Consider the following 23,973-nt stretch of genomic DNA (forward strand, 5'->3'; position numbering starts at 1 on the left):
CTCAAGAAGGAACTGGAGTGCTAAGTCTATGGGATAGCAAAAAGCTAGTTTAAGTTCTCAGTCAATATCTGTTTGTGGCCATGACTTGAATTCTCCACTAACAAAAATAATTACAAATGACTGGGTAATCATGTGTTCACATTCACTGCAGGACACATGCATGGCTTTCTACCATTTTGGTACCTATTTTGTGTGTACAGAGAACAAGATGGTTCACCACAGAAATACACACATCCAGGAGATGGATGTGCAGCTGTAGAGCGGGCCTTCTCAGACGAGTCTGAAGATAGATGGTGTAGAACAGTGGTCGTCAAACTGTGGCTCGCAAGCCAAATGCTGCTCTTTGGCTCCCTGAGTGTGGCTCTTCCACAAAATACCACGTGAGGGTGCGCACGTACAGTGTGATTGAAACTTCGTGGCCCATGCGCAGAAGTTGGTTTTCGGCTCTCAAAAGCAATTTCAATCGTTGTACTGTTGATATTTGGCTCTTGTTGACTGAGTTTGCCGACCACTGGTGTAGACCAAAGTGTGTGTTAGCGACAAAAGCACTAGCATGTGGCTGTTCGAAGGGAGACAGGTTCATGACTATGACCCAAGTCTTCTTCGGGATGGATGGTACTTTGTCCCACTTGTCAAGTGAGTCACTACTAAGTGACGTCACCGACCATTGCTTGACGGATTACAGTTAAATAGGTAATCTGTGATTCCATTTCTGTCTAACAGCGCATTTATCAGCGGCACATTAACATTCTACCATCTTCACTAGAAGCAGTGAAGGTGGCCAGCTACCTTGTGGATGGATCTAATCATCACTCTCTCTAACTCCACCAGCCACTTCTCCACTTGGCCTCTGGCCTTCACGGTGGAGATGGTCTCGGTGAGCTCCACCACCTCGCCCTCGCTGCTCTTCATGTGCGTGATGTCCAGCGTCTCCGTGAACTCCACCTTGGCAATCCCCTCGAAGCATTTCTTCAGGTGAGGCTGCACCCTGAAGGGGGAAGCACAGGCATGTGAGACAGCAAACCGAATGATGGCCATGCTTTGTGTTCCGACCCTCCTTCATTCAAATTCATAAATGTGCATCATGGGTGAGGCTCCTGCTAGCAGCTGCGAGAGATCGAGGGCAGAGGGGGGAAAGACACAGGCCCTGCCTGTGTGGGTTTTACCATCATGGGAGGCCATTGCTAACTCAACAATCAGGGCCTGGAAATCACAGCTCTAAATCGTGCTGCAGGGGAGATGTCCGGGGCGCTTTGTTTCCAACACAATGAATGGAGAGATTTAAAAGTAACGTAAGGAGCGAGTGAATGGAGACTAACAGGTACTACCCGGGTCTGAAAAATTGTCAGATGCACAAAGGTTGCCATTTCAACTGGTATCTTCAGCGGCTTCCTGCAGAACATGAACTCAGTTTAGTGTTTTACGTGCTTTGCAATTTACTAATCAGCTGCCTTGAAGCTGCCCAACTTTGGTCCTTTCGTTGTGATATAGTTGGAGCGGACCAACGCCCTCCCTTCTGACACATGACCAACAACCAATCGACTCCCTCTTTCAAGTGGGCAACAAAGAAGCAGAGATGAAGTCTCAGATGGCAATCAGAGCCTAAATCGATCTTTTTGTCTAAAACACTCGTCTCCTACTTTGAAGATACAGCACAAAATTAAATTGTTTAACAAATATCTACTCACTGCTGGCTTGTTATATGCTATATATTCCTTTAAGGAATCAGGACTCCAAACTGGGGGGAGGGGAGGAGAAACAGTCAGAAACCTTTGCCGTGATTGAGCATGTATTCTATTAGAGGAAATCAAACAGTGGGCAGATACTGTGCAGTATAGCCTAAGACAGATGGTACAAAGTAGGCAGAAGGAAGAGGTAGAGGAGGCAGGCAGGAGAGGTGGCCAGAGAATGCTGGGAGGGTTTCTGTTTTAAATAGAGCAGAGAGCCTGGCTGGCATGGCTCAATGGTTGAGCGTCAACCTATGAACCAGGAGGTCAGGGTTTGATTCCCAGTTGGGGAATATGCCTGGGGTTGCAGTACTTGATCCCCAGTGTGGGGCGTGCAGGAGGCAGCCAGCTGGTCAATGATTCTCTCTCATCATTGATGTTCCTCTCTCTCCCTTTCCCTTCCTCTCTGAAATCAATAAAAAATGTATATACAAAAGAAAGAAAGAAAGAAAGAAAGAAAGAAAGAAAGAAAGAAAGAAAGAAAGGAAGGAAGGAAGGAAGGAAGGAAGGAAGGAAGGAAGGAAGGAAGGAAGGAAGAAAGAAAGAGAGGGAGGAAGAAAGAGAGGGAGGAAGAAAAAAAGGGAGGAAGAAAGGAAGAAAGAAAGGAAGAAAGAAAGAGAGGTGAGGAAAGGCCTGCCAAGTGGCAGGTGCCCAGGCAGGTTTCCACAAACACCTGGAGTAGGTAGAAGTCTGAGGGACACTTGGGTAGGAGAAGCGTAGGCACTGAGGGAGGAGGCTGCCCTTCTCTGGGGCAGTTGCAAGGACCACAGCAGAGGGGGCAGGGAAAGCCATTGGGATGAACAGGAAGGACAACGGGACCCACCCGTTGGGTCCCTGCAAACCACCGAGGACACTCACTTCTTTCTGGATGTGGCCTAGAAGGTGAGTGTTCTGAAAGTACCTGTAAGGAGATGTGTGATCGTGCAAGAAAGCTACTCCAAGATTCATCACGTTCGGGAAAACATCGTTCAGTGACATTACTTACATTCTAAAAAATTATCTTCAGTTGACCCTTGATAATATTCAAGTAGCCTTTTAAAAAGTTACTGTAGAAACGATTATTTATAATTTATGTATGCTCTACCTTATCCTAATAATGAAATGTAAGCCGATAAATTGAGCTATGTGTTACACAGGTGCGTTACGTACCTCGTAGGATCTTTCGTCTCAGATAGGATCTCCAGAAGCTCATCGTTGGACAAGAAGAAGAACCTGGGGAAGAAGAGGCGCTTCTTTTCTAGATATTCGTTGAGTCCCTTGAGGATGAGTTCCAAAAGCTCATTAGACTTTTTCAGCTTCTCCAACATTCTATCGATAACAACAACGGACAGGACATGTTTATCCTTTAAAGGAAAAGGAAAAAAACACTCAACTCAAAAATACTGGATACTAACTTTATGTTCATATTATATTTGAGATGACGTGTCTTTAATCAAATAAAGTTTATGCAAAATTTAAAGTAAATATTTATTTTAAAAAATCAGGCTTCTTTCTAATTGTGTAAAAGTCATGTTGACTTGATCCTTAGGGATGCTCACAATTTAAATTGTGAGAGACAGAAAATGAGCAAGAGGGCGTGAGGGGAGGGAGAGGGAGAGGGAAAAGGAGAGAGAAGGAACAGTGAACTCACAAGAAGGTTGGGGAAACAAAATAGTATGAGATATGTTTGTCTTTTATTCTCTGAGGAAAAGTAGTCTAAAAAGATGTCATCATTATAATTAATATTTTGAATATTATTATCTCTCTATATAAAAGCCTAAGCAACCGGCTGACCAGCCGATAGCTATGATGCATCTGTCTCCCCCCCCCACCCCAGAGGGACGTGACAGGTGGCAGTGATTGGGGGAGGGGAGGCAGCAGGTGGCACCAGGCAGCCAGCCAAGGCTGGTGTCAGCGGGGGCCCTCCGAACGCCCCGCCTGCCGGTCACCCCTCAGATGGCCCTGATTGCCAGCCAGGCCTAGAGACCCTACCCTATATATTGGGGACAATCTCTTAGATTTAAAAATTAAAACCCGGCAAGGCTACTCTAACACTGACAAAACAGGATGATGCAGTGATGACATGCATGGACTCTGGCTTGCACATTTTGTGGTCAGCCCTGATTCTGACACTTACAACTGTGTGACAAAACCATTTACTTAACTTCTCTCTGCTTCAGTGTTTCCACCCTTAAGATGGGGGAGATGGTGCTACTGCCTCAGAAGGACCATGTTATGTACTACTTTTATAATCAGGGCAAAAAATGTAGCTGCCCATACAACAGCAAGATGCCTTTCACATGTACAAAAAGTATGGTCACTGGTGCATGCAGCGTCCGGATTGGGAGAAGGATGTCTGACTGCCAGGTTAGGCCCAACATCCCCTGAGGACTCCCAGATTGCGAGAGGACACGGGCCGGGCTGAGGGACCCCCTCCCACCCCACCCCCTCACAAGAATTCTGTGGGCCTCTCGTTTACTAAATAAGCTTAAAGGTGGTAAAAGGAGGTGCCAAAACACACAAGGGCTTTGACCACCAGGCCAAACCATAAGCCTTGGAGATCACATCAGTGCTCTTATTAATGTAAGGAAACGGGCATTTTAGAAAATTTATGTGAAATTAGGTCAAGAGAATATTGTTAAAATTTAAGCATACAACTTCAAAATTGACTAATTAAACTTATTCTTGGCACATGCCTAGGGTTGCAGTGCTCGAGATCAGCCTACACTAAGAGACCAGCCTAGACTAAGAGATCAACCAAAAACGTCATCTGTAAATTGTTTCATATAGAAGTTTAATTGTATTGCCAGAGTGTCTAAAACATGCTTTTGCTAATATAGTTTGAATGTGGCTGAGAAGGAAAGATATATGTTGTTGTTTTTGAATTATAACAATGCAACTTAGAAATACAGTAATTTAATAAAAAAAAAAAAGAATTATCATTAATACCTGTTTTCTCAATAAAGGAGACTCAGATGAAATATGAGCATATGATTGGCTTAGCTTATCTTTAAAGAGATAAAAAAAAATTTTAAAGGCATTTTAAAAAATATTTTCCAACAGTTTCTTTTACATTAGCATTTTAAAAAGCACACAAAAAGGAGCGTACAGGTCATCATCTAAATGTGCGGTTCACTCCATGCAGAACTGAATGATTCTCTTGTACCTTGAAATCCCCAAACAAAATGGTGTTCTTAGAGCGCCACCTTCTGGAGAAGCACGCCTTTCTTTGTTGGAAGGGAAAATGTGAAAAAAATCCCTTTCACAGAGTCACAGTATTTGTTTTATTCTCTGCCAAGTAATTTATGGCAACCTTGCAAATTCGAACCCGAGATTTGGAAGCTAAAAGTCGGTTATTTAAAACAACAGTTCATATTTCTCCTCCTCACTCCTACAGTCACAAGAGAAACACCTCTGGAAACACTTTGCATGCAGGGAAGATTTTGATTGAATTCCTCAGATGCAAGCTGTCTAACCAGATTAATTCAATGACAGTGAGCCAAATAGGCTAGTTCTAAGTGAACCTAGGCAGGAACCTATGTACCGTGGCCCATGGACTTAAACAAACGGAAGTCATCACCCCGTGATTGGAAACTAAGCGACCTCCGCTCTCTTCCCGTGAGAAGGTAAACAATAAACCCTGCACCCGAGCCAGGAAGGCACAGACCCGGCTCCCAGCCCACCCGTCCTCAGCATGCGACACCCGCTTTTTAGAAGGTCGGTGCGCCCATCGGGCCTGGCAACCTCCCGGGTGCCGGTCCGTGGCCTTGTTTCCCCGGGAACGGCGGTGCCTTGGCAGAAGCCATGCTGTGTGGAAGCTGTGACGTGTGTCACTCAGGAGCCGGGCTCAGGCAGGAGAAGTCCGCCTGGAGCGGACGAGTCCCTGTCCCCTCTAGTCCCAAGGGGCCCGGGCACTGGGCTCCCCCACCCGGCTGCCTGGGCCGTCGGGTGTGGCGCCGCCCCAGGAGTGTGACATGCTAGCACCTGCTAGCGCTGCCGTTTTCAGGGTTCCTCGGTGTCTGTGGAATCCCCTCCTGACGTTCATGGAAAGTTCTCCTGCACGTGATCGGTGTTGAGGAACTGACTGCGGTTTGTTTGTATGGGTTGGGCTCTTTGGACTTACTTATATTTGCTACTCTCCTTTTTTCATTTTAGGTCCCTGCGGGGCGTCTGCTGACGGAGCGGCTGGATGCTGACATGTCTCCACCACAGCACCCGGAGTGGAGAGGGGGCCCACAGCCCGGGGCACAGGCCTCCCTAGCAGAGCGCACGGTAAAAACCGCAACCTCACCCAAATGTCGCCACATAGCGACAATTTCAATTTGGACCTCAAGACAAAATACGCATTTTGCTTTTGATATTTCTTGCTCCTGCGAGTCTAAAAGACAAAGGCTTATTTGGATTGTTTTAAAAGCAAAAATCATGTCACTTCAACCAAACAATCACATTCTCAGAGGGCTGTACCCACTTGTATGACGGTTTTCATGATGTCTCTAAACGTTTTATCCACAGTCATGAACCGCCGGCCCTCCTCGGGCATCTGGGACATGATGTCGGGAGAGCTGAAGATGGGCTCCAGGTACAGCCACGTGGCCTGGACCTTGAGCCACTCGTCCAGAATCTCCTGCAGCAGCAGCAGCTTGCCTTCCCATTCTCTGAGGAGCAAAACACAGCGGCTCTGGTCAATGGCTCACCAAGCATGGTTGACGATGACTAACCAACACCATGACCAGACGGTCAATCTTGGATGCAAAGTTCATACTGCAATTTTCATTTGTTTGTCTTCACTCAAAGATAAGTTCTACAAAGTCTACTGTACAGTGATAGCATCCACCTCTATGTGTATGTAGATATGCATGTGAACATATGCCTCTCTACAAAAGGGCTAGTTCCTGGACATGTAACAATGAACCTCTCAGCAACCCAATTCCATAGCGAGAGGATGCACTCTGAGGAATGGGCTGTGGAGAGAGCACTGGTGTTCTTGAGGAAGGACATTTTGAACTTCTTAGGAAAGGTAGCTTATCCAAGATTCATTTCCTTTAACATTCTTCTTAAAAAAAAAAATGGGGCCCATGAAGGCTTTATTTTCAGACTAAAATATTTCAATTCATAAGATGTCATTGGCATTTAAAGAAGTCCACATAAATATATTAGTGTGGCATTCATGAGAAGGATGCATTTCAGAACTTACATAGGTTATCAGTTCATTCCTAAATACTAAGAATAAAAATAATAATTTGATTTCCTAAGTCATGAATTATAATTGCACCATAATCTAATAATTTTACAAGCACAGTTCTAAGGTCTCAGTATGTCTTTGCTCTGTCCTCGCATCCTCACAGACATGCCAATGGGGAGACTTAGGCACACAGAGGTTAAGTGCCTGTTCAAGTTCACCCAACTAATAAGCGAAGGAGGAAGATTTGAACCCGGACTGCTAGAACCACTATGCTATAAGAGCTAACAGAATCATGAAGAAGAATGATTAATTCACAGCAACAGAACTTAGAGATGGGATAGCTTTCACTGTATGTGCACATTAACACACCACTTATATGGGAAGGTCTGTACTTTTAGATTGTTAAAGCCAGAAAATATAAATAAGAGTTCTAAAAGTCAGCAGGCATTTTCACCCTAGCTGATTGTTAGAGTTTCAGTTAGATCTTTGGCCCACAGACCTAAGGGTCATGGATTTGATTCCCGCTCAAGAGCACGTACCTCAGTTGCAGGCTTGATTCCAAGCCCGGTCAGAGTCAGGATGCATGTGGGAGGCAACCAATCGATGTGTCTCTCTCACATAGATGTTTCTCTCTCACTCTCACTCTCCCCCTCATCCCTCTCTTCCACTCTCTCTAAAAATCAATGAAAAAAAAAATATGCTTGGGTGAGGATTTAAAAAATAATAATAATAATAAATAAAAGTCATCAGACATTTTCAAGTGGCTTTTAAAAATACTTACCATGTTTGCCACTGGGTTTGTTTAACATCTTTTCACCAGAAGAAATGAATGCCTCTGCTTTCCTCTGGGTGCTGGTCCGTGTTTCTCCATCCAACCTCTGACTGAGGCAGGAAATGTTCTCGTCCCTAATGATCTCATGCATAAACACAGACTCCAGTTACACCGCCTTCAGAGGGCTTCAAAAATTAGTCTTGTTGAGCACATGGCAGAAAGCAGGGCAGGAGACAGCCGGAGCCCAAGTTAGGGTAATATAAAGTAGTTAGCTTTCCTTGTCATGCAAATTCATACCGAAGAAGGGAGACTGATTTGGATTTACTCTTTTTAAGATTAAAATGTAAACTTCTAATACAAATTATAAAGATTGACAGACGGGATAAGAGTTCATTTAATGGGCTGTGTCAAATGTCTAAAACACCAGACTAAAAATCAGAGTTCCATTCTTTAGCACTTTCCTAGCAATCCTTCGTGATTAAGAGTGGAAATTACAAGGGACTTTTAAGGACTATCCACACTAAACGATTTAGTATATTTAGAAAACGACATTATTTTCAGTTTTATAGTCTATGGTTTCTATAGACACAAAGTCATTTTTGAGAGTCAAACATGTAAGATCAGATTGTAGGCAATAAAATGAATGCCTAGAGGCTGATTGCCCACTACCTTTGTTAAGAACATAAAAGATAGCAAAGGGACCAGTACTTGCCCCAAAGTGATGTAAGGATTCATTTCTTACAATGAACTATCTAAAGTACTAAGTATGAGATGCAGAATCACTTTCATAAAACAACTCTGCATTACATGTGAATGATGATGTTGGCAATAAAACAAGTGTGGGAATGGGGTAACAGTATACACATTTGTCACACACATGTCACTTACCTGATTTGTCTTTCATAAGGCTTAATGAAAGGAGATCCTCGCATTGTCTGTGTCTTAATAATGTGGTCATCCAACAACATCTGAATTTCGTCAACTGATGACAAAATCGATGTTCCGGATTCTCTGTAAGGGAGAAGGATGAATTCCATCGACTCCCACTCTTTCATCATCTTCTCCAAGGTCTTCTCCAGAGAATACTCCTTGCTGGCTGCCTCGCTGATGCCTTCAAACCTGTCCAAGTACGACTCCAGGCCCATGTCCAGGAACGGGGAGACGGTGGAGTCGTCCGCGGGCTGCAGGGGGAAGCCCACGATGTTGGACATGGCCTCCCAGTGCCGGGGCCGCAGCCCGGGGTTGCAGATCACTTGGATGAGCGGGATATGCTGCTTGAAGTCCTCCACCTTCGCCTTCACTCTCTTGGTCATGGCCAGCGCGTTGGGGGAGTCGTGGAAGGTCTTCTCCAGCTTGTAGAGGCCTCTCCAGTAGTTCCCAACGTCCGCCTCCACCTGGTCGGGGTCCACCTTGTGGTACGGCCCTTCTGTCCAGTTTCGGAATTTCCCGCTAAACTCGACAGCGGTCTCATAGAGGCGGAGGTAGGGGTTCAGGTTGTCCTGGATCTTTTTGCGTTGTGGGTACTGGGACGGTGGCCAACCAAAGGCCTCCTCTTCAGCATTGAACTGCTCGATCTGGAAGGATAGGCATGAAAGGCATTATTCTGAGAGGGGAGTGGTACTCCAAATGACAGTAGGTCTAATCTAGAAAAAGTGTTTAATTACAGTTTCCAGAGGGCAAGGACGAGGTGAGTTCCTAACGCAGCAAAATAAATTTCACATTTAAAGAAGCCTTTGCCCGTCAGAGATGCTGAGGATATAGCTTCCTTCATTAAATAACAAGAACCCATGTACTTTAACACACACAGTGTTGTGTGGGGGCCGGTTAAGTATTATTATATTGCAAAGTTTCAACTCCAAGGCGTTAGAATCCAGCCGAGGAGATAGGACGTGAGTATGTAAATTGCGATTATTCAGTATAGTGTAAACAACAGAAGAGATGTTTTGGATCAGTAGCTGTTTAATATCAAAGGAACAGTGTGTACAAAACAATGCTATCGCTCAGAGACGAAAGAGCATGCTGTCAATAGTCCTTCCATAGAGAAGATACACCTGGAACTGGGTCTTGAAAATCAATTGAAGAAGGGGGGTGGGGGGGGCGGAGGGGGAAGCACTGATTTCTTCTTAGTGTAGTTGTGAAGCATGTGAGTATTTGAATGGTTGGAGGAGAAATCTATAGAATTGAAGTGTGAGCTCAATATGTACATTATGCAGGTTACTTAAAATCTCAGTGGCGTCAGTTGTAAAAACTCTACAAAGTTTATTTCTCTTTTCTCAACATGTGTTTACGAGTTTGTGATGATTATACACCAATTACTTGCTCTGATAAAATACTAAAATCTCTCAATGGAAGAAAAATGGCAGAGCATCATAATGTGGCCTGTTCTCATATTTCCCTTCTTATTAAAAAAAAAAACACACACACACAATTAACCATATCAAACACCTCACACAGCAACGAATATAGATTTTCCCCCATTCCACTTCTCCTCACGAGAAAGCCCCTTTCTGAAGCTGCAACATTGGGAGCCGGGTAGCCGGATAGGGAAATCATGGGCTTGGTTTAGAAACACGGTAAAGACACACGTGTTTAAATGGCACAGAATGGAAGCTGAGAAGCTGATGGAGACATGGCGCCTTTTTTTTTTTTTTTTCAAATAAGATGCCACGTCTTGAAGTATGCCTGGAAGACCCGTTTGTGCCAACTGTGTCATCCTCTAATGAAATGCAGTACAGCCTGTGCCATTTGCATCTATGCCTTAAAGGTGAACACACGACCGCGGACCCAGTCCTCTCCCTCTCACAGGGAGTCACCCTGTGAAGGACCCTTAGCTGCACCTTGTCGGCGGCCAGGTCCAGCTTTGCATTCAGCGTCTGGGCCTTCTTCAGGTACCGCTGCACGTCCTGCAGGTCTCCCAGCGAGTAGAACTCCTCCGACTGTTTCGAGTAGCTCTCCAGCTCCTCCACGAACCGGTCGCACCGCAGCTGGCAGGGCCAAACAGCATCGTGTGTTACCCTTTGGCAAGTTCAAGCCCCGAGGCCCCAAGAGAAAATGTACACGCTTGTAAGGGCGGCCGGGATTGTTATTAAGATAATGTGATGTTGGCAAAATATAAAGAAAGGATCATCGGAAGTTGACTGGAATCTAAAATATAAGTTTTCATCCAAAACCGGTTTGGCTCAGTGGATAGAGCGTCAGCCTGTGGACTGAAAGGTCCCAGGTTCGATTCCAGTCAAGGGCATGTACTTTGGTTGCAGGCATATCCCCAGAAGGGGGTGTGCAGGAGGCAGCTGATTAATGATTCTCTCTTGTCAATGTTTCTAACTCTCTATCCCTCTCTATTCCTCTCTGTTAAAAATCAATAAAATGTATTTTAAAAAAATAAATCAATTAAAAAATAATAATAATAAAATAAAATGTAAGTTTTCAGAGTAGGATTTAAAACTGATGACTAAGCCGAAACCGGTTTGGCTCAGTGGATAGAGCGTCGGCCTGTGGACTGAAGGGTCCCAAGTTCGATTCTAGTCAAGGGCATGTACTTTGGTTGCGGGCACATTCCCAGTAGGGGGTGTGCAGAAGACAGCTAATTGATGTTTCTCTCTCATCTCTCATTGGTATTTCTAGCTCTCTATCCCTCTCTCTAACTCTCTGTAAAAAAATCAATAAAACATATTTTAAAAAACAACAACTGATGATTAAGATTCCTGTGAGTCACAAATTAGAGAAAGTTTACCCTTGTGCTATCCATGTGAGAAGTTCTAACTATCCAAATGATTAAGAATGTGTTAGACAATGGTATTCCTTAGGATGCTAAAGAATTCATGCTAATAAATGATTTATAAGCCTTTGAAAATCCCATGAAATCATTGAGTATGGGACTCAAAGAAAACTCCAGTATTTTAAAGGCTGTAAAGATATCTGAAGCCCTGCTACAAACAATTGGGAAAACATGTTTAATGGTGTTCTGACATTCAAATATCTTTTTAATTAGCAATACTAAAAAAAAAAAAAAAAAAAAAAAAAAAAAAAAAAAAAAAGGTTTGTAGGCTAATTTTTCTTGTCTTAGCAGCTCTCTTCACAAGAAATGTATAAATTAAGTAAAAGCCCTAAAACTATAGCTTTCCAGTATGAAACAGGTGTGTGTGGTTTTCTGATGAGAAAGGCTTATTATAACATTTTCATTGGTAAGGCATTAAATAAATCCTAAAAAGTAGTTCTTGATGAAATATTTCAAAGTTAAATCTAGGTTATTCAAAACTAGATTTTATGTTTTATAGATTCCTGGGTTGATTTCTGTCCTATTTACTTTGGTTTCCTGGCAAAGGTGTTGCTCTGGACCAGCGAGGGAGTGGAAGGAGAGGCATAGTTCACCCACTCTGTGGAGAACAGAATCCTTTACAGTAAAGTAGAGATCGTTTTGAGCCACTTAGCATTTTCTAAGATTTGATTATATTGTAACTTAAGCATCTACTACTTATTATTCGTGATGCTGTCTACAAGTTTTTAAAAATTCTGAAATGGCCTAAATGTAAACCAGAAACATAGCCTGCAGTTCAAAATGCAGTGTTTTTTGTTTGTTTCACTCAGTGCAGTGGTCGGCAAATCGCGGCTCTCGAGCCACAGGCGGCTCTTTGGCCCCTTGAGTTGTTAGCAAAGGCCAGCTTAGGAGGACCCTAATTAAGTTAATAACAATGTACCTACCTATATGGTTTAATTTTAAAAAATGTGGCTCTCCAAAGAAATTGCAATGGTTGTTCTGTTGATATTTGGCTCTGGTGACTATAGCGGTTTGCCAACCACTGACTCAGTGAATTATTCTCCTAACCACACACTCCCCAATTAACTGCGCTGTGTGCTGGAGAGACGTGGGCTTGCTATCAGAGGGCACCCCGCCTGGCCATCAGAGGGCACCCCTCCTGGCCGCCCAGGACAGGCGCTCTGGGAACCTTCGCTTTCCGTTTGCAAACACCAAGCCAGTTACTCAGACAGCGGCTCAGAGAGCACAGGGCGTGCCGTGTCAGTCCCCGCTGGCCGGGGGGGGGGGGGGGGGGGGGGGGGGGGGGATAGACAGAGAGGGTCAAACCCAACGGCCGCTGCCGGGAGCCCAGGGTCCAGCGGGAGCCCGGGGTCCAGCGGGAGACCGTCCTGAGAATGACAACACAGCCATCAGGGGAGGCCAGGGGAGAGGGGTCGGCAGAGGCGCTAACCGTGCAGGGGAGAGGGAGGCAGCGCGGAGCTCTGAATCCCAGGGCGTCTCCGAAAGTCAGACGAGTGAGCTAGCCAGACAGACAGACAGACACGCAGCGTGTGGGCAGGAGGCGCTCCAGAGCGAGGGGGAGGAATGCATAGGAGATGACAGGCAGGCGTGGGAGAGCAGGGACCTAAGGTTGCTCAAGGTCACTGAAAAGTTAAGATCATGGAGTGGGAAGAGGTAGGAGAGGAGGCCGGGCAGGTAGGCAGGGCAATTACAAGCATCTTAGGTGTAGGACGAAGATGGTTAGCTTAAGAGTGAGTTAAGAGAGAGGATTTTAGCTGGGTCAATGTGGCTCAGTGGTTGAGCATGGACCTATGAACCAGAAGATCACAGTTCGATTCCCAGTCAGGGCATTTGCCCAGTTGTGAGCTCCATCACCAGTAGGGGTGTGCAGGAGGTAGCCCATCAATGATTCTCTCTCATCATTCATCTCTCTCTCTCTCTCTCTCTCTCTCTCTCTCTCTCTCTCTCTCTCTTTCTCTCTCTTCCTCCCCCCCCCCCTTCCTCTCTGGAAACAATATAAATATATATTGAAGGAAAAAAGTTATGATTTTAGGCTCAGTACTTAGGCGAGTTTGAGCAATTATAAGGTGTGCAGGTGCACTTCATCAAGAGAGCTTTGACAATAAATGATAAAAACAAAATAACTCACTGAAACCGGTATGACCCAGTGGATAGAGCATCAGCCTGCGGACTGAAGGGTCAAGGGCATGTGCCTTGGTTGCGGGCACATCCCCAGTAGGGGGTGTGCAGGAGGCAGGTGATGGATGATTCTCTCTCATAGATGTTTCTAACTCTCTATCCCTCCCTCTTCCTCTCTGTAAAAAATCAATAAGATATATTTTTTAAAAAATAAAAAAATAAAACAACTCAAAAGAGCATTCACTATGGGCTGTATAAGATAAGTACTGTTTTCATTAGTGGCCATGTGTGGGCAAAGCATTCGAATGTTTTCTCCCTTGAAAAAAATCAAGAAATGACACCCCATCGCTCCAGTGTGTACTGCCTTCTGCTGTGACGGACAGCCTGCGGGAGCTGACAATGGTGACCTGGGATAGGCGAGGTGCCACGCTACCTAAGAAGGTAAGACGTAAGCGTGTGAAGACAGTGGGAAGCGTGTGAAACCCCCGTGGTGCTAACCTTCAGGCCCTCCTGGTATTGCTCCGTTTTCTCCGCCATGATCCTCCGGTGCTCGTCAAAGATCTCCTCCATCCGCCCGTACCACTGGAACACGTTGTTGTTGAGCCTGATGTCTGCCGGGGAGAAGGTGGCGCATTCGATGAGGAAGGAGAGGCAGTTTTTAGTATCCACCAGTCTGCGTCCCAACTCAACCATGTCAACTGTCTCCACTTTCTTAATATAGGCCTGCGGGAAACAAAGATTACAGGTGGCATTTTCATGAACAGCCTCTGTCAGAAAACAGCCTGAAGACGCACACAGAAGATGCATAAATATACACGCTATAGACCCGTTAAAAGGACTGTAGACTTGGCTCAAGACAGGGGACCACAGTACAAGACCTCTGCTAAACAGCAGGGGGCGGTAAAAATACAAACACATAAAACATTTCTAATTTCCCAGAAGCCCATAGCATTCTTCTCCAGTTTTCCAAACACATAAGATGCAAACCATAGTGTCTCCACGACTAACAAAACATCTGACTGATGATACAGTACCTTTGTAATTTGGTTAATCAGCTTTCTGTAGTCAAAGAACAGGGTTTTTAATTTCCCTTTCTACTAATAAATGACCAATTTTTGTATTAAATAAACTGAGAAACCATTTTGCCTCTGTGGTAATAATTTTTTTAAGGTACAGAAATCTTTTAAATACCAGTTAAGGAATCTCATTTGCTAATTCTGAAAAGGTTGCTACGAACAATAGAAATTCACATGAAATCACACCAGATTCCTCAATATTCCCAGTCACGGTTAGGAGGGTAAATAAATTCCACTCCTCATAGTCAGTGTTTATTTTCCCAAGGGAATTTACAGTTATGGAATTCTCCAGCTATATTTATAATCACCCATAATCCAAGTATCACTTGATGTCTTATAACCACTAATATAAAATATGCAAGAATTCTAAAAGAGAATATATATATAGACATGTGTACATATTCTACTTCTCCCCCACACACACATAAATTCACACCCTAAGAACTTTAGTCTAATATAAATACTTTCAAAAAATAGAACTTTTTTATATAGAGGCTAGTATGTAAGAGTTGGTTGTAATGATTTTAACAAACCTTTACATGAATAATTTAAAATCTGCATTGCCCTACTTCAGTGTTTCTAAAACTTTTGACATAGTGTACCCCTTCTATAATTTTTGTAACTCTGAGTACCCCTCGTACTCATGAGAACATAGAATTAGGCGCAGCTAAGCACGGTGCAGTGCATATCCCCACCAAACTCCGGTGCAACGCGTACCCCCACCAATCTCTTCCCATACCCCTGGGGGTACGCGTACCACACTTTGGGAAACACTGCTAGCTGGTTTGGCTCAGTGGATAGAGTGTCAGCCTGTGGAGTGAAGGATCCTGGATTTGATTCCAGACAAGGGCATATGCGGGCTCAATTCCCAGTATGGGGCGTGCAGGAGTCGGCCGATCAATGATTCTCTCTCATCATTGATGTTTCTCTCTCTCTCTCTCTCTCTCTCTCTCTCTCTCTCTCTCTCTCTCCCCCCCCCCTCCCTCTCCCTCTCCCTCCCTTCCTCTCTGAAATCAATAAATACACATATATGTAAAATGTAAAAGAAAATGTGCATTATCATTTGAACGCATTTTGAAATTTCTTGTCTATACAAAGAACTGAATAATTTTTACGTGTTTTGCTTAAATATTTTTAAGTCTAAAAATGAAAGCATTCTATTTTGCATCTTGGAACTGCTTTAAAATAAAAAGAAAAAAAAGATCCTGTATCCACTATTTTAAGTACCATAAGTCCTATGCTCAAAACATAATATATTTCAGCAAAGTATAACAGAAAATTTTAATATTTAACAAAATTCAGCCTATATAAAAACAAAACAAAAAAAAAATCACATAAGGATAAAATTTTCGTTGATAAACCAGATGGTCCTGGTTTATGCCTTTAGTTGTGAACGGGGCTCTCAATACCATCCTGGGACACCATGCTTACAAGCCTCACCCGCCCCCTCCCAGGATCTGCCCGCAGATCCCCTCTCTCTAACTGTGGGCACGGGACCCGCTTTCTCAATGGGATGTGAGCCACTGGGACCCAAGGAGAACCCGAGAAGCATCCGAGAAGCTGAGCTTGCTCTTGTGCCTCTGCCCAGTCGTGAGCACCCAGGCGAGCCTGCTGGAGGCTGGACAGGAGCCGAGGCCACTGCTCAGCCAGGTCCGCTGGTGATCCCAGGAGAACCGGGCTACGTGTGAGCGGCCCAAGGGAGACCAGAACCGCCCCGTGGCACTGGCCTGCACCGCCCCTGCAGACTCATCATTACTCCACAGAATAGCTGAAGGCGCCCTTATCACTTTTGGAGGGGTTTGTTATCGACTCTCGTGTAAATAATTGCTGAGAAAAAAGATCAAACATTATCTGATGCACATACAACCGCAAAGACTTTGTAGGCGGTACCTTCATCTCCATCAGTTCCGCTGTGTTTGGAGGGGTGCTGAGAGCCCTCTCAGCGATCTTCTCAAATTCATCACATAACCTGAAACAGCCGGCGAAGGCCAGAATTAATTAACTGCCTTCCCAAATACACGAATGCTCCATCCCATGAGACATAAAATAAGATTACCTTACTTACATGGTACCTAATAGATTTAAAGCTAATTTGTGGTCACTTATTCAATACACATTTGCTGTTGGTCTATTATGTTCCCAATGATGGTATATGTGACACAGACATGAGTAAAAGGTAACACGGGCCCTCAAGGGGTTCCCACGCCACCCGGGAGACCATAAACCATCACTCCCGACCGGAGTCTCCGGCCTGGCAGAGACTTGGCTGTGACGGCAGGGACCAAAGTGGGGCGAAGGGAGGCGTGAGCAACGTCTCGGGAGGGAGTGCTTCGCCTGGGCCCCCGCGTGCCAGAAACCTCTGGTGAGATGCCAGGATTGCCTACTGGTTGGGGCTGTGGCCAAAATAAAGAACGAAGTTACTGTGAGGCTGAGAGCAAATGAACCAGCACACCCAACATGAGCTGGGCTCTACGGCCGTCCACACAACATGGATAGAAATGTCTTGGAGAAGATCGGCACAAGGTGAAGGAGGTAGGAGAGCGTGGGGATGACACTGAGGTGAGGCCGGGGTTGGGAGAGGCCTTGAACATGTGTGTAAATTCAGGGGGAGGGGTGGAATCACAGAGAAAGAGAGCTCAGACCGGGGAGCAGCCGGAGGGGGGAAGCGATGGGGTGGAGCTCACGGGCAGGTAGAGAGACCTGTGGATGGTGTCAGAGTCTCCCTCTCTGAGCTCGTGGGGAGCCATCTGCAGGTTTCAGGGAGAGACGGGTGGGACACAGAGGGACAAGAAGCTGTGGGCATGCACAGCCCACGATCCCTGCAACAGCCCCGATGCGTCCTCTGTGCATCTGATGAGTCCGGTGAGAGGACCCTTAGGGGAAAGGGGGAGTGGACCGGGCTGGAGCGCAGAGGGCAGGTAAGAGGCGGGGAAATAGCTGTGAAGTTCAAGGAAATTCTGCTCTCGGCCTGAAAAGCTGCCCGTGCAAGACATTTGCACTCCGCTCCCGGCGCTTTTAGAGGAAAGGGTGCTCTGCTGAATACACGACCCGGTTCCTAGAGAAGCTGCCCCCAGCCAAGCCCTCTCACCGGGCGCCCCCTCTCCTGCCCCCCTCTTCCTCCCCCTCCCCCTCACAGTGTCTGAGAGAGGAGCACCCACCCTCCCAGGTTCGGACTGACCAGGCCCCAGGCCGTCTTCACCCCTCACTTCCTCCACTCAGTCTCTCTCTGCCCACACCGCTCACCTGGCAGCCTCCCGCTCCTTCAAAACGAATCCACCGCCGCCTCCCCTGGACAGCCTGCCCTGATTTGGCCCTCTCCCCATCCTCTACCCCGAAAGAAGGTTGTGTCCCTCCCTGTTCTGCTTCCGTGGCCCAGGGCAGGCCTTACTGCGGGCGGTGGTAACGTATGGCCTGCCTGTCTTTGTGTGTGTGTGTCCCCACTGCCTCCCCCAGCAGTGGCGGCTGTGGTCCCTGGGCCCGGAGTCTGGCTAGCACGCGATAGGTAAAGGAAGCTTGTTTCCGGCTTCTTACAGCCTGGAAGAGATGTCCCTTTCAACAATTTATTTTTCTCCCCAATATCCTAACTGTACACATTCCGATCATTTGTGCCATTCGCCTCCCCTCCCCCAAACTGATACCAGAAAAGAGGCGGCCAGGGCATCAATGACCCCAGTTGTTGGAAGACTAGCTATGCGTCCTAAGTCAACAGGTGTTCTGCCTTAGCATTCTGCGAGGTGACCTCCTAAGCATCTCGAGGTTCGTGAACCAATGGGTTCTTCGTGTAGACCAAGAGTTACCATGGACTTGAAAGGTAACGACAGAAAGAGGAAGCTCCAGGTGTGCGGGTCCCTAAGGACCCAGGACGGTGACCGCGTGAACCCACTTGGAAAACCCACTTCGGGTACTGACCACGCAACGTTAAAGACATGGACACAGATAATGCGTGCCTGGCTCGTGCAAGTGCAATGCAAAGCATTTTCATGCCATTGTAATTACAAAAACTGGGAAGGTACCTGTGGCAGAAACAATACTACTAACCACCAAACAACACCAAAAGCCACATAGAAATAAATTCGGCATTATCTTTTCTTTTGGGTCACTTCTGACACGATTCTAAACCATTTTGAATGACAGTTGATTCTATTTCACAACATCCCTCCCCACAAAATGAAAATGTAATCAAAATCACATAAATACCTTGTATTTGTTTCTTGATGGTCTCTGAACATTTTAGCTACAAGTTTTCCACAAATAACCTCTGCTCGCTTCACCAAAGCTCTAATCAAATCATCACAGCGCATTTCAAACATTCCTAAGCGAACAGTCTACAATGCCAAGTATTAGAAGTTTAGTAAACATGATAAAATAAAAGGTCTCTACTATTTTGCCTTTCTGACAACATTAATTGTGTGTGTGTTTCTGATCTAATAACATTGAGGTTATTGAGGGTGGTTTTTTTCAAGTCATGTAGGCGGGTTTTTTAAATACTCATTTGTTTTTACAACTATCTTTTGAGTAAATCTCTTTGAAGAGTTTGTTATTTTGAAAGCCAATTCTACTTCAAGATAATAATAAACATAAAAACTTTGGGAGAACTATGTTATTCCTTAACAGTGTAAGATTTATATGTTATATTTGCTTTGTACACAAAAAGTAACATGTTCATGGTAGAAAATTTAGAAAGTACCAAAAAAAAAGGAGAAAATTTTAATTTACCAGTCTCCTACTAAACAGAAGTAACCATATTTTGGTGAGATTACCATATTTTCCAAAGGAGTTATAAACATTAAAGTAAAGAAATTAAGTTCTGCTCTAGCCTTTATGGCTCAGTGGACTGAGCGTTGGCCTGTGGGTCAAAGGGTCCCGGGTTCGATTCCGTTCAAGTGCCTCAGTTGTAGGCTCCTCCCTGCCCCGGGCCCTGGTAGGGGCTCATGCAAGAGGCAAGCAATCAATGTGTTTCTCTCACATCGATGTTTCTCTCTCTCTTTCCCTCTCTCTTCCACTTTCCCTACAAAATCAATGGAAAAATATCATCAGGTGAGGATTAACCAAAAAAAAAAAAAAAAAAAAAAAATTTAAGTTCTTGGGGTCAAATGAAAGTGCTTAAAAAGTTAGGGTTGTCGTAGACTTTCAACTCTATGAGCCCCAGAACTGTGTCTGTTTTGCTCAGCTCTGGGTATCCTGGGTTTCCCACAATGCTTGCCACATGGAAAGGCTCAATCAGTATATTCCCTTTTGTTAGTTCCAGTCAAAATCTTTCCCAGTGTGGCCTGAAAACACATCCTGGCGACCCTGGGGAAATGCCATGAGGTCCAGAGAAGAGCCGTACGAAATGGGCCGCCTACCTTTCTCGTTGTGAACTGTATGTCCTCTATAAGTTGTTGGTATTTACGGATTTCTTGTATTATTTTCTCGTAATGATGGTTTTCTGCAAGGAAAGCGTCCGCATCCCGCTCAGCTTTCCTGGTGATCAAGAAGTCGTACTTGTCATAGAGTTTGAGGTGCTCCATGGGGGCTGCACTCTCTCTCATGATCACCTCCTTAACCTTTTCTTTGTGACCTCCAATGATTTCATCCAGGATTATTGGTACCAAGGTTGTTGGCTTAGAGTTACTGTCCTAAACAGGGAAATTGGGGGGTGGGGGTGGGGGAAGAGACAATGGTAGTAATTTAACATACCTCATATAAAGGTAACTGTGTCATTTAGCTTTATCAAAAGGCCAATCTTACCATATTGACATTATTTTTTATTCACAAGGTATTTTTGATTTTCTACTCTCTAAAGTGAGATATGCAGTCTTTCTATTTTATTGTTTTCTGGGGGTTTTGTGTGTGTGTGTGTGTGTGTGTGTGTGTGTGTGTGTATTTTAAATATCTAGTTTTCATATAACTTTTTACTTTTTCCTAAGGCTACCTACCTAGTTTATGTTTTGCTTTTCTCTATGAATGAAAGAACAGTCACTTAAAAATGTATGCCACATAAGAGAATATAAAAACAGCAAAGTCCACATTTTATTTGTCCAATTGTATATGCTAGTTTTATGAGGCAGTGTTTGCATTGTACATTATTTTAAAAAGTAAGGCATTTTACTGTCACATCATCATGTTTTTTTCTAATCACAGTTTTTCACTTTGAGGAGTAATGTGTCTAGAGCAAGGGAAGACTGTTTACTCATTATTGACCTCTAATTCACTAACCACAACTAGAGCAGATGAAAATCCCTCATTGCAAAATTTGCGTTCTGCTATCATCATTAGTATAATGGTGGGCAAGAATGGATCAGACATGACTTCAAATAAGCAAACAAATCTCAAAAGCATTTCTCCTCTTTTTCAAATAAGAGGACAAATAAATGTGCCTACATGGTCTACCATCTTGAACCAGGTTAGTGGGTGTTCTGCAGCATTCAAATTGATAATATCTAGGGATTCTTTTTTTTGGTTGGGCTTAGGGCATCTTTTTTATTATTTGCATGGGATTTATTAAGAAAATCAAGATACAGTGAATCTATTGAAGCAAACAAATCAGGTTTCTGGGCTAAAGCTCTCTAAGGATTCTTAAGAGAACCAATTTAGACAGGTATCCAGGGTGCATTTGACCACTATGCCCCCTAGTGGGCATTTCAGGAAATTATTTTGCTTAGAACTACAGATGCTTCATGAGAACTTGAGTGAATCCCACCACCAGCACCTCACCCCTTGGCTCCGTGGATGAGGGTGTCATCTTCTCTCAGAAAGAATGTTAGACTAAAGCCATCTCTATTATGTACTGTGTGTCATGTAAAATCATTGGATCCAATGTAAAGCTCATTAGTGTTCATTATGGAATGTTTCTTAGATGTATTAACAGCCTGTGTAATTTTTAAAGGCTATGGATTCATTTTTCTAAAGAGAACTGGAGACCAGTACTTCGGAACTATATTTGAAAGTATGGTTTCCATGTGACTCCTAATCGGTTCTGATCAAGAGCAAAGAGAAATGATATATTAGATGAGATAGTTCAGTGTTCAAAAGCATCTCAAATTCTATCAAGAGATGGTGATGTAGGCGGACTCACAATACTTTAAGTTCCTCATAGGTTTGCCTTCTGTGGGGGAAAGGATTTAATTTAAAATTTTTTTAATTTCCCCTTCAATTTCTATCAAAATTTGTATAATAAATCTATCTGAATTCCACCTCGGCAGTTGCTGCTGAAGATCATTAAGAGCATGCTCATTATCTCACTCAAAGGCCTCTCTAACGCTGGTATAATATTTAGGTGGTAATCTAGTAAAGCCATCTCCAACAGCGCAGACTTTGGTAAACCGTCCTCCTCCGTGCATCCTTCTGTCTCTTTCCTGTGTGAGTAACTTCTAAGATCTCTGTTTCTCCCCGGACATGAACTTTGGATAGAGGGACTTCCCATTTCTTTTTGCTTTCTCTTTCCATTTCTGTTTGATCATCCCAGATAGAATGTTAGCCTGGGACTGTCTCTCTCTGACCAGCAGATTCCAGTGGAAGATTGGACTGAGAAACTAGGAGTATTGTTAGGGAAGTTAATTGGAAAACAGTATTCTTTTGGAGCAAAACTTCCTTGTAAGTCAGTGTTACTAGGCTGTTTAAATTCTCCAAAGCACAGGATCCCTGTCCACACCTTTTGAAGTGAGTATCATCCCAACTCGAGCAATCAGAATATACTTGTTACTTACCCACTTAGAATACAATTTTGTCTCAACCCTCGGCACAAAACTGACAGCTTTAATCATGACATCATAAATATTTAGAAAGATGTCGATGTAGTCTTCAAACTGAGGCTCAAACTTAATGGTGTCGTTATCAAGAAGCAGCCTCATGATGAAACCTGGATGTTCAAAAGCTCTAACAGAATCCTGTAAAAAAAAAAAAAAAAAAAGTGCATATTCTCGGGTTATTGTTTACTAATTAGTGTCTTACTTTCCATACAAACGACGGCAAACCTACCTCTGCCCCACCCTGCACAGATGAACTGCGATAGATTGAAAAGTGTGCTGGCCCCGTTGGAATACGGGAACCCCACCTCTCCTCTTAATGCCCTGGACGGCTAAGCCCAAGAAGAGCTATGGAAAAGGGCAAGTGACTCCCAGCTGGACCTGCTGGCATCTAGAAGCCACCGGGGCCTATGGATTCTGGGGAAAGGAGGATGTGCATGGCACTGGGGCTCTAGAATTGTGAAAGAAAAAAAAAAAAAGAGTTTCTCTTGGAAACGTTCCCCGGCCATCCTGACCCAAATGTCCTAATTGTGGGAATTTTTACATATTTCTGCTGATCCTCCCCAACGTGCTGATGGATACCCACATATCCCAAACACACAGGCTGACATTCACTTTGTGTTGTGTTTTTAAACAGAGAAGCATAATGGGTCTAAGGACATACAGCGTGGGACAAAAGGAGGTTCATAGTGGTGAGTATGAGGAACACAGCCTATTCTTGTGTTATTAATTATTAATCATTGTATCACTTTCCAAGAGAACAGCTGCAAACCTAATTCCACCCCACCCTGTACTTTCTGCTGTCCCACTGGTAAAGACATTCTAGCCTTTCTTCCCTGAAAAGATTGAAAATGAGTGAGTCAGTCGCTGAGTATTGGTGTAATCCAGCCAGCCTCACCGGGGGCTGTGAGATCAAGTCTGTGAAGTCCTGCATGGAGGACAGTGTGAGGTCCTGCAGCTGCAGGGTCATCAGGGTGGCGGCGCAGTTGAAAAAGGACTCCAGCTTGGAGCTGCTCTCGCCACTGGGCAGCTGCCTCTTTTTATTGCCCTGGTAATAAATGTTCTGCACTTCCGGAAACCACCTGGAAAGAACAACAGACTCTTAGAGGCTCATGCTCTTAGCGAATTACCCCCTTCACACGGAGCGTTCCCCGTAGCTCTCGGACAGCTGAAGGCCTTCGCGGAGAGGCCCGGTGCTAAGTGACACTGCCCGCTGCCTGAGTGTAAGCGCTGGCCCGATTCACATTTCCCAGGAACCTACACTTGCATCACAGCCAATGGAAAACGGCTCAGGCCCTAACTGGTTTGGCTCAGTGGATAGAGCGTTGGCCTGCGGACTGAAAGGTCCCAGGTTCGATTCCGGTCAAGGGCATGTACCTTGGTTGCGGGCTCATCCTCAGTAGAGAGTGTGCAGGAGGCAGCTGATCAATGTTTCTCTCTCATGGATGTTTCTAGCTATCTCTCTCCCTTCCCCCCTGTAAAATATCAATAAAATATATTTTTAAAAAGATAAGAAAGAAAACGACTCAGTGGTGTGATGCTGTGAGGAAAGGTAACTCCTGGGACTATGCTGGATGCACTTTTTGAATAAATATGACAACGAACTTTTTGACT

The 23,973-nt window shown here is 44.6% G+C and overlaps 1 protein-coding gene across 1 annotated transcript in view; it reads right to left on the minus strand.

The window, feature by feature from the left end:
- DNAH7 (dynein axonemal heavy chain 7) overlaps positions 1-23,973 on the minus strand; it is a 159,998-nt gene that overhangs the window by 109,810 nt on the left and 26,215 nt on the right. Inside the window, exons 11-21 of the mRNA XM_084892142.1 lie at positions 23,258-23,441; positions 22,321-22,500; positions 19,978-20,250; positions 18,830-18,957; positions 16,523-16,601; positions 14,055-14,279; positions 10,498-10,644; positions 8,549-9,234; positions 6,175-6,361; positions 2,877-3,070; positions 790-988 (exon numbers count right to left, since the gene is read on the minus strand). Coding sequence (XP_084748268.1) covers positions 790-988; positions 2,877-3,070; positions 6,175-6,361; positions 8,549-9,234; positions 10,498-10,644; positions 14,055-14,279; positions 16,523-16,601; positions 18,830-18,957; positions 19,978-20,250; positions 22,321-22,500; positions 23,258-23,441 — 2,482 coding nt within the window. The remainder of the gene's footprint in view (positions 1-789; positions 989-2,876; positions 3,071-6,174; positions 6,362-8,548; positions 9,235-10,497; positions 10,645-14,054; positions 14,280-16,522; positions 16,602-18,829; positions 18,958-19,977; positions 20,251-22,320; positions 22,501-23,257; positions 23,442-23,973) is intronic.

The sequence above is a fragment of the Pipistrellus hanaki genome (genome assembly GCF_964339955.1).
Source record: "Pipistrellus hanaki genome assembly, chromosome: 8".
NCBI classification, from domain to species: Eukaryota; Metazoa; Chordata; class Mammalia; order Chiroptera; family Vespertilionidae; genus Pipistrellus; species Pipistrellus hanaki.